At 38.2% G+C, this 8,830-nt stretch overlaps 1 protein-coding gene across 3 annotated transcripts in view; it reads left to right on the forward strand.

Annotated features, from left to right (window-relative positions):
• spg7 (SPG7 matrix AAA peptidase subunit, paraplegin) overlaps nt 1–7,650 on the forward strand; it is a 76,631-nt gene extending 68,981 nt beyond the window's left edge. For 2 of the 3 annotated variants that reach the window (XM_072596083.1, XM_072596085.1), the window contains one exon: nt 1,368–2,784. In XM_072596083.1, coding sequence (XP_072452184.1) covers nt 1,368–1,568 — 201 coding nt within the window. In that variant the 3' untranslated portion in view covers nt 1,569–2,784. Of the gene's footprint in view, nt 1–1,367; nt 2,785–3,692 lie in introns of those variants that run through there. The other variant, XM_072596084.1, reaches the window with a different exon arrangement.
• The last annotated feature ends 1,180 nt before the right edge of the window (nt 7,651–8,830 follow it).

Here is an 8,830-nt window from a genome sequence, read left to right on the forward strand (position 1 = left end):
ACTATTTTATGATGATACAGCATGATATAAGTATGTTTTAGTTTAACGTATTTGTAGCAGCAGATAAGACTGGAAGACAAATCAAGCCATCTGTGTGTAGATTAGATTAGATTACTTAGTGTGGAAACAGGTCCTTCGGCCCAACAAGTCCACACCGACCCGCCGAAGCGCAACCCACCCATACCCCTACATTTACCCCTTACCTAACACTATGGGCAATTTAGCATGGCCAATTCACCTAACCTGCACATCTTTGGACTGTGGGAGGAAACCGGAGCACCCGGAGGAAACCCACGCAGACACGGGGAGAATGTGCAAACTCCACACAGTCAGTTGCCAGTCAGTGTAGTTCTGATGCATAATTTATTTTTCAAAAGCTGGCTGGTCACATTAAACTTATTGTTTTCAGTTTTTTTAATCCAACCTTATGGAGTGAATTTGTAACTTTTTGGCAAACTCTCAAACTTAAACCAGAGACATGAACTCAAGTGGAGAGAAAGAGGATGAACTAATGTAGATTTAACTTACCCTAAAAGGCAAGATGGGGAGGAGGGTGATGAATGAATGGAACAGCGTGCTATAGTTAGTTCTATAGGCATCGATTCACCTCTATCAACTTACTTATATAGATGTTGTTTGTATAGGAATCTGATGGAGAATGCCTCTCTCTGGGTTACTTGACTGCAGTCATATGAGATCCCAGATCAATCCTGTCTTTACTTAATTTCCATTTGTGACATACACAACAGGGTGAGAATTGTGGATTTATTTGTTCTCTCCCAATCAACCAAAAATAATAAGATCACTACCAACACCCAAGTTGATTTAAGGTACCAAACCAGCTGTAAGAAACACTTACCTAACACCTAGAAGGAAAACATTCACTGTTCTAAGTGTCATTTATATCTCATACTTAGAAGGGCATGGGGAGCAAATGCCTGAGAACACAACCCACCTGCAAGCTACTGGAGCTCCTTACAGCACTGTATGTATCTACATCAGATTGACTGCAGTGTTTCAAATATACCTTCTCAAGGATGATTTAGAATGGCACGAAATGTGCATACCTAAAGACGTTTGTTAAAAACCATGCTGTCAAAGTCATTGAGAAATCGCTAAAGTTCTGTAGCATATTCATGTGAGGATGGCTTGTCGTGGTCAGTTGTAACTTTCAAAGATAACCTGTCTAACTCAAATACTTTTTTCTGTTGTTTTTGTTTTTGTTTTTGTTTTTGTCTTGAAATTTCTACCAGAGAAACTGCACTCAAGTTATAGCATGCCATTTAATCTTTCTGAAACTAGACACCATGATTTGAAATGTAAAATCCAAAACTGAATCTTCTAAATCTTTTCACTTCTAATTTTAGCTTGCAAATGCACTCATGGAGAAGGAAGTTCTAAATTATGATGATATTGAAGCGCTTATTGGTGCTCCACCTTTTGGTCCAAAGAAAATGATCCCACCTCAGACCTGGATTGAAGCTGAGAAAGACAAACAAGATACAGGAGATGATGGACCTTCAGCAAGGCATGTACAAGATGACGCACAAAACCTAAATCCAGTTTAAGCCGCCTGCATAGAAATACAATCTTGTGATTGGTGTTGTCTTGTAAAAAGGTGAATAGTAAAGAATTTTGGGAAAACTGAAATTATAAGAATTAAGGGATAATTGATGGAAGTTGATGGGACTACTGACTAACAGCTACATTTAATGGGAGGCAAAATCTTTGTACCATTTGGAATACTGTGATTAATGTTAAATTACAGAAACTACTTTTCATGCTCTTTAAGCAATGGATTGTGCTTTTATTAAAATTATGCCTCTTTATTCAGTATTTTAAAATGCAGCAATATAATTTGCCCAGTTAAAATTAATAATGTAGTATAGTAATTCCTCCATATATGTGAGGGTTCCATTCCTGAGAATCCCTGTAAATGATGAAATTTGAGTGTGTGTATTTGTTTAAAAATAGGGTAAAAATCGTGGATACAGAGGAATGACTACTACACTATTACTTTTATCTGAGCAAATGATGATGCTGCATTTTAAAATACTTTGATAAACAGAGGCACAATTTTAATAAAAGCACAAGCTATTGCTTAAAGAACATGAAAAAATAGTTTCTGTAATTTAACATCTGGATTTTTGCCAGCGCATGTTGATTTTTTTTTTGTTGATACCTGTTTTTGGCACACAGGCAAATCTGTGATTTCGTAGATACAAAAGATTTACTGTGATTTGTTGAAGAATTTATTTCAGTTATACATTCCCCAGTTGCACAGTGCCACTTGTATAATGGTTATGGTTAAACTAAACCTTAGAGTACAGAATGCTGACTGTATAAGAATTTATTGGGTCTCCTGTTTGAATACAGCCTTAAAAGCAACAGTCTGTAGCTTTTATAATCATGCTGTTGTGTTCTCATCTTTGAAAAGCTGACTCGTGTTGAGATGTGGCTGTACATCTTTTATAAATATAACAAAATCATTTTCTTATTTTTCAATATTTCCAACAATGCTAATTGGATAACACTCAAAAGTCGGAAAAATTTCTGATTTCCTGTCTAACCTGTGTGAGATGAAGCCGTCTTCACTGCTTCAGATGTTGTCCTGATTTGAAATTATCTAGTTTTGAGAGATTGGTGATTGAGTTTAGGATTTTGCTGAGCTGTGTATCTTCTAATCTGAGGTAAGGATTCAGATGATGAAGAACTGTAACTTTCTGAGTAAACATTTGCTGTTTCCACTGGTGTATGTACATTAAATATTTATCGTTTTATAAATGAGTAGCTTCTGTGAAATGTTATAACAATTTTACTTAGAATTTGAGTGAAATAGCTGAAAATATTAGGGGAGTTTATCAGTTTAGATTTCCACATTTGACCTGGTCTCATCCAACATTGTCATATTCAGAATTTATTATTGTTGAGGGAAGTCTTGATTTATCTCCTGTATCTTTTTGTTTCCACTTTGGTAACCTGAGGCCACCTAGACAAAATTTGCAATTCTCCCTCCAATCTGTTTTAGCAAATAGCTGAATGTACAGTACTGAATATGTGAAACACTATGTTCTGTATGTTTCACTGCTATATCACATTGTGCATTAAACCCACAGAGGAATCAATAGTTAGGAATAAATAGTACTGTAGTCAGAAGCATAACGTCATCCAGTATTGGGATCCACTGTTTATTTTTAAAAGGATCAATTACAGCAGACATTGCTTAGGTATTTTAAGTATTTTTTAAGCAATAATTTTTGTTTACTTTCATCAAGGAACAAGTTTGCTTTTTTTTTGGACTAGGCCACACTTTGGTAAATGGATGATGAATAAAATTACAATAGAAAGCATTTAGACAAGTTAGTGTTTAGCTTTTGAATACATTTATCTGGAAATTACATTCAGGTAAATTATTGTGAATATTTGTATAGTCTGATAAATCATTTAATATTTGTCATGTAAAATATGCCTACTGTAATATTGCTTTTGACTGTAGTTTGAGGATTAAGTTATCAGAGACTGGATTCCAAATTTAACTAAAATATTAATCAGCGCGCATATACACACACAGCATTTTATTATTCCAAGTTCCTTTTCACAGTGAAGTGCGAGATAATCTTGCGATTTTAGACAATTTATAACTTAAGATGTTTTGAATTTCTATCTAATAACGCCTTTTATGATTGCACTAGATGAAAGCCAGACACACAGACATGAAGTGATTTTAAAAAGTGGCAAGAGATTTTCCTCTTTGAGATGACAAAGTGAGCTCCTGTCTGTGTACTAAAATGGATCTAAATGTTCATATGGCACTATTCGAAGATTAAAGGAGTTCCCTGCACTTTGGCAAATATTTACCCTTCAATCAACATCGAGGCAACAAATTACCTGGTCACTTATCTCATTACAAAAACTGCCTAAATTACTTGGGGATGTCCTAAGGTCATAAAAGCTTTTAATATAAATGAAAATTATTCTTTGTTCATTTTTTGTATGACTAATTCATCGTTGCTAAGTATTTTGAGAGTTATATGGTGTCCAAAGGATAAACTCTAATTCAGTAGAAATTCACCATACATACTATCTTGATTAGATTAGATTCCCTACAGTGTGGAAACAGGCCCTTCGGCCCACTATGTCCACACTCTCTGAAGAGTAACCCACCCTCTGACTAATGCACCTAACACTCTCTGGGCAATTTACCATGGCCAATTCACCTGACCTGCACATCTTTGGATTGTGGGAGGAAACCCATGCAGACACTGGGAGAATGTGGAAACTCCACACGCACAGTCACCCCAGGCTGGAATCAAACCAGGGTCCCTGGCGCTGAGAGGCAGCAGTGTTAACCACTGAGCCACTGTGCTGCCCTTCGCAGGCTCAGTCACTAAGTTGGACTAATTTCATTACATGTACATAACAATAAATTTGGCAGCACTTGTGCATAGAGGCTAATGTTTTACTCTCCAAAAAGTCGTAAACTTGAAATACTAGCTGAGTGCTTTAAAAACAAGTCCCCTTGTGTTTTTCTAGGATTATGTTTTAGTTCAGAGATCTAACATCAATTTTTTAAATATAATTCACTTAAAACTGGAATTGAAAATTAATCCCCGTGATAGTGACCATGAAGCTAGAGTCAGTTGTTGTAAAAACCCATCTAGTACATAAAATTCTTTTAAAGATAGAAATATACATTCTTACCTGGTCTGCACAGTGGCTCAGTAATTAGCACTGCTGCCTCTCAGCACCAGGGACCCAGGTTCGATTGCAGCCTCTGGCAACTGTCTTTGTGAAGTTTGCACATTTTCCTTGTGTCTGCGTGGGTTTCCTCCAGTTTTCTTCCCACATGTACAGGTTATTGTATTGGCCATGCTAACTTGCCCATAGTGTCCAGGGATGTACGGGTTATGCAGATTAGCCATTGGGAAATGCAGGCTTACAGGGTTAGGGTAGGGGGATGAGTTGGTGTGGAATTGTTGGGCCGAATGGCCTGTTTCCACACTATAGGGATTCAATGATTCTATGAAATATGACTTGAAATCCACAGCAATGTGGTTGATTCTTGACTGCTCCTGAATTGGCCTGGAAAACCATTCAATTCCAAGGAAATTAGGGATATGCAGTGAGTGTTAGCCTTGACAGTGACATCCGTGTCTCCTGAAAAAATAAAAGGAAAGAATTCCCTAAAGTATGATGCCGTGGGTGAAATCTTCAATTCCTATTTGCTATTTTGTGACTGAAAACAACAGCTTATGATAGAGAAATAGCCAGCACAGTTTTAGATTACCTTAATCTTATGGAGGATTGAATGAGTGAAAACTACTAAGTGAACGCTGGAGTATTTAAGTTCAGAAGTAACATGTATGTATGAAAGTGTCAGCATAGATAAACTGAGGCAGGGCCAAAATTGGTTGCTATTAATGCTGTGGAGATAACTAGTCTTGGTGATGATGTGGATATTTATGTTACTGTTTACAGTGGAGCCCTAATGGTTTTGGCTTCCCAACACCTGTATTCAGTTGGAGAAAATTTCTGTTCATCTAGTACTTGATGTCAGACAAAAAGTGTGACCATTTAGGAACAAAGCTGTTGGGAAGAGATGATGTGAGCTGGATGTTATCATCTATTTTGTCACAAATTATGACTGACTAGACCTCGGCTTTCCTACCTTACACTTAAAAGCATTTCATTGGCTGGCTGTAAACGATTTATGGGTTGTAGAAGAGACTATATAACAACAAATTTGCTCTGTGATGCATTCTCAGAATAAGGGATGAGACATTTTGGACTTGAATGAGGAAATTGTCCATTCAAACAGTAATGAATCATTGGATCCTGACTATCAGAGGGCTGTGGAAACTTAGCCATTCTCTACATTTCAAGGTAGAGATCAATAGATTTCCAGGTACCAATATCAAGAACAGATGTAGAGACAGCACTGGAAAATGGTGTTGAGTTTATCAGTCAATACCTAGAACGGGGGAGCAGGCTTGAGCAGCAGAATTGCCGAGTTCTGCTTTTTTGTTCCTACAACTAGGTTAGGTCAGGTAGGTCATGATGAAGGGCTCTGGCCTGAAATGTCAATTTTCCTGCTCCTTGAATGCTGCCTGACCTGTGCTTTTCCAGCAACACACACACAATTCTGATCTCCAGCATCTACAGACCTCACTGTCTCCTATGTCCTAGTCGAACTTGCCACTAAGGAATTTCTTGGATAAATAACTTTTGATTCTAAGAAAATCGACTGTTTTCCAACATGAGACATTAACTGAAACCAGCAATTTTATACAATGTAATCATGCAATGCTGACTTTTTATAGTCCACATCAAATAAGTAGGCAATCCCACATGTTTGTCTTCAGAAGCTATGGTTTCTGAGTTACCATTTGATTCTTAATCATTCCTTTCTCAGAATCTACACTTCAAGGCCAGGCAAATGAAAGCTATTGGTATGTCTCTCCAACAATTAAATTTTTTTTTATAAATCCTTAGTGTGGAAACAGGCCCTACGCCCAACAAGTCCACACCAACCCTCTAAAGAGTATCCCAGCCGAACCCGTTCCCCATTACTCTACGTTTTCCCCTGACTAATGCACCTAACCTACACATCCCTGAACACAATAAGCAATTTAGCATGGCCAATTCACCTAACCTGCACATCTTTGGATTGTGGGAGGAAACCTGAGCACCCGGAGAGAAAACACACAGACGACAAGGGAAGAATATGCAAGTTCCACACAGACAGTCACCCAAGGCTGGATTCTAACCTGGTTCCCTGGCATTATGAGGTAACAGTGCCAATCACCAAGCCACTGTGCCACCCAAATTAATGTAAATTCATGAAATTACTTAAAATGTGAAAAAAAAGGAATTTTTGTTTACCTTAACTCTTAAGCAACGCATTTTGATATTGTCCACTTATGTACAATATGCACTTCTATCTTGTGTTTGACAAAAATCACTTCTGAGCACCAAGTGGTCAACCAATAAGAAGAGTACTTATATAAATTAAACAAAACAGCTAAAGAATGTCATGTGTACTGACAACATGTATACTTTTCACTTCGACTGCTGTTCACAGAAAACTATAACAGTTATGTATAACTTTAGCAGTATAAGTTAACATTGTAAAATAAAGAGAAATTTGGTATAAGGGTGTACTCTAAAAGCCTAGGTTTAAATAATTATAACTGGAGCCCTGAAAAGTGCAACTTTATATGAAAATATTAAATAAATTTCAATATGTGGATGTACCTACGAGAGAAGCTGCAAAACTTGACCTACTCTTGGGGAAATAAGGCAGGGCAGGTAACTGAGGTGTCAGTGGGGGAGCACTTTCGGACCAGCGACCATAATACTATTCATTTTAAAATAGTGACGGAAAAGGATAGACCAGATCTAAAAGTTGAAGTTCTAAATTGGAGAAAGGTCAATTTTGACAGTATTAGGCAAGAACTTTTGAAAGCTGATTGGAGGCAGATGTTCGCAGGTAACGGGACAGCTGGAAAATGGGAAGCCTTCAGAAATGAGATCACAAGAATCCAGAGAAAGTATATTCCTGTCAGGGTGAAAGGGAAGGCTGGATAACTAAAGAAACTGAGAGTTTGGTTAAGAAAAATAAGGAAGCATATGTCCGGTATAGACAGGATAGATCAAGTGAATCCTTAGAGTATAAAGAAAGTTGGAGTATACTTAAGAGGGAAATCAGGAGGGCAAAACGGGGACATGAAATAGCTTTGGCAAATAGAATTAAGGAGAATCCAAAGGGTTTTTACAAATATATTAAGGACAAAAGGATAACTAGGGAAAGAATAGGGCCCCTCAAAGATCAGCAAGGAGCCACAAAAAATGGGGGAGATACCAAATGAATATTTTGCATCAGTATTTACTGTGGAAAAGGATATGAAAGATTTGGACTGTAGGGAAACAGATGTTGACATCTTGCAAAATGTCCAGATTACAGAGGCGGAAGTGCTGGATGTCTTGAAATGTTTAAAAGTGGATAAATCCCCAGGACCTGATCAGGTGTACCTGAGAACTCTGTGGGAAGCTAGAGAAGTGATTGCTGGGCCTCTTGCTGAGATATTTGTATCATCAATAGTCACAGGTGAGGTGTTGGAAGACTGGAGGTTGGCAAAAGTGCCACTGTTTAAGAAGGGTGGTAAGGACAAGCCAGGGAACTCTAGATCGGTGAGCCTGACCGGTGGGCAAGTTGTTGGAGGGAATCCTGAGGGACAGGATGTGCGTGTATTTGGAAAGGCAAGGACTGATTTGGGATAGTCAACATGGCTTTGTGTGTGGGAAATCATGTCTCACAAACTTGGTTGAGTTTTTTGAGGAAGTAACAAAGAAGATTGATGAGGGCAGAGTAGTAGATGTGATCTAAATGGACTTCGGTAAGGCATTCGACAAAGTTCCCCATGGGAGACTGATTAGCAAGGTTAGATCTCATGGAATATAGGGAGAACTAGCCATTTGGATACAGAACTGGCTCAAAGGTAGAAGACAGAGGGTGGTGGTGGAGGACTGTTTTTCAGACTGGAGGCCTGTGACCAGTGGAGTGCCACAAGGATCGGTGCTGGGCCCTCTATTTTTTGTCATTTACGTAAATGATTTGGATGCGAGCATAAGAGGTACAGTTAATAAGTTTGAGATGACGCCAAAATTGGAGGTATAGTGAACAGCGAGGAGGGTTACCTCCGATTATAACAAGACCTGGACCGGTTGAGAAGTGGCAGATGGAGTTTAATTCAGATAAATGCGAGGTGCTGCATTTTGGGAAAGCATATCTTAGCAGGACTTGTACACTTAATGGTGAGGTCCTAGGGAG

This window comes from Chiloscyllium punctatum, chromosome 26, assembly GCF_047496795.1.
Source record: "Chiloscyllium punctatum isolate Juve2018m chromosome 26, sChiPun1.3, whole genome shotgun sequence".
Classification (NCBI taxonomy): domain Eukaryota; kingdom Metazoa; phylum Chordata; class Chondrichthyes; order Orectolobiformes; family Hemiscylliidae; genus Chiloscyllium; species Chiloscyllium punctatum.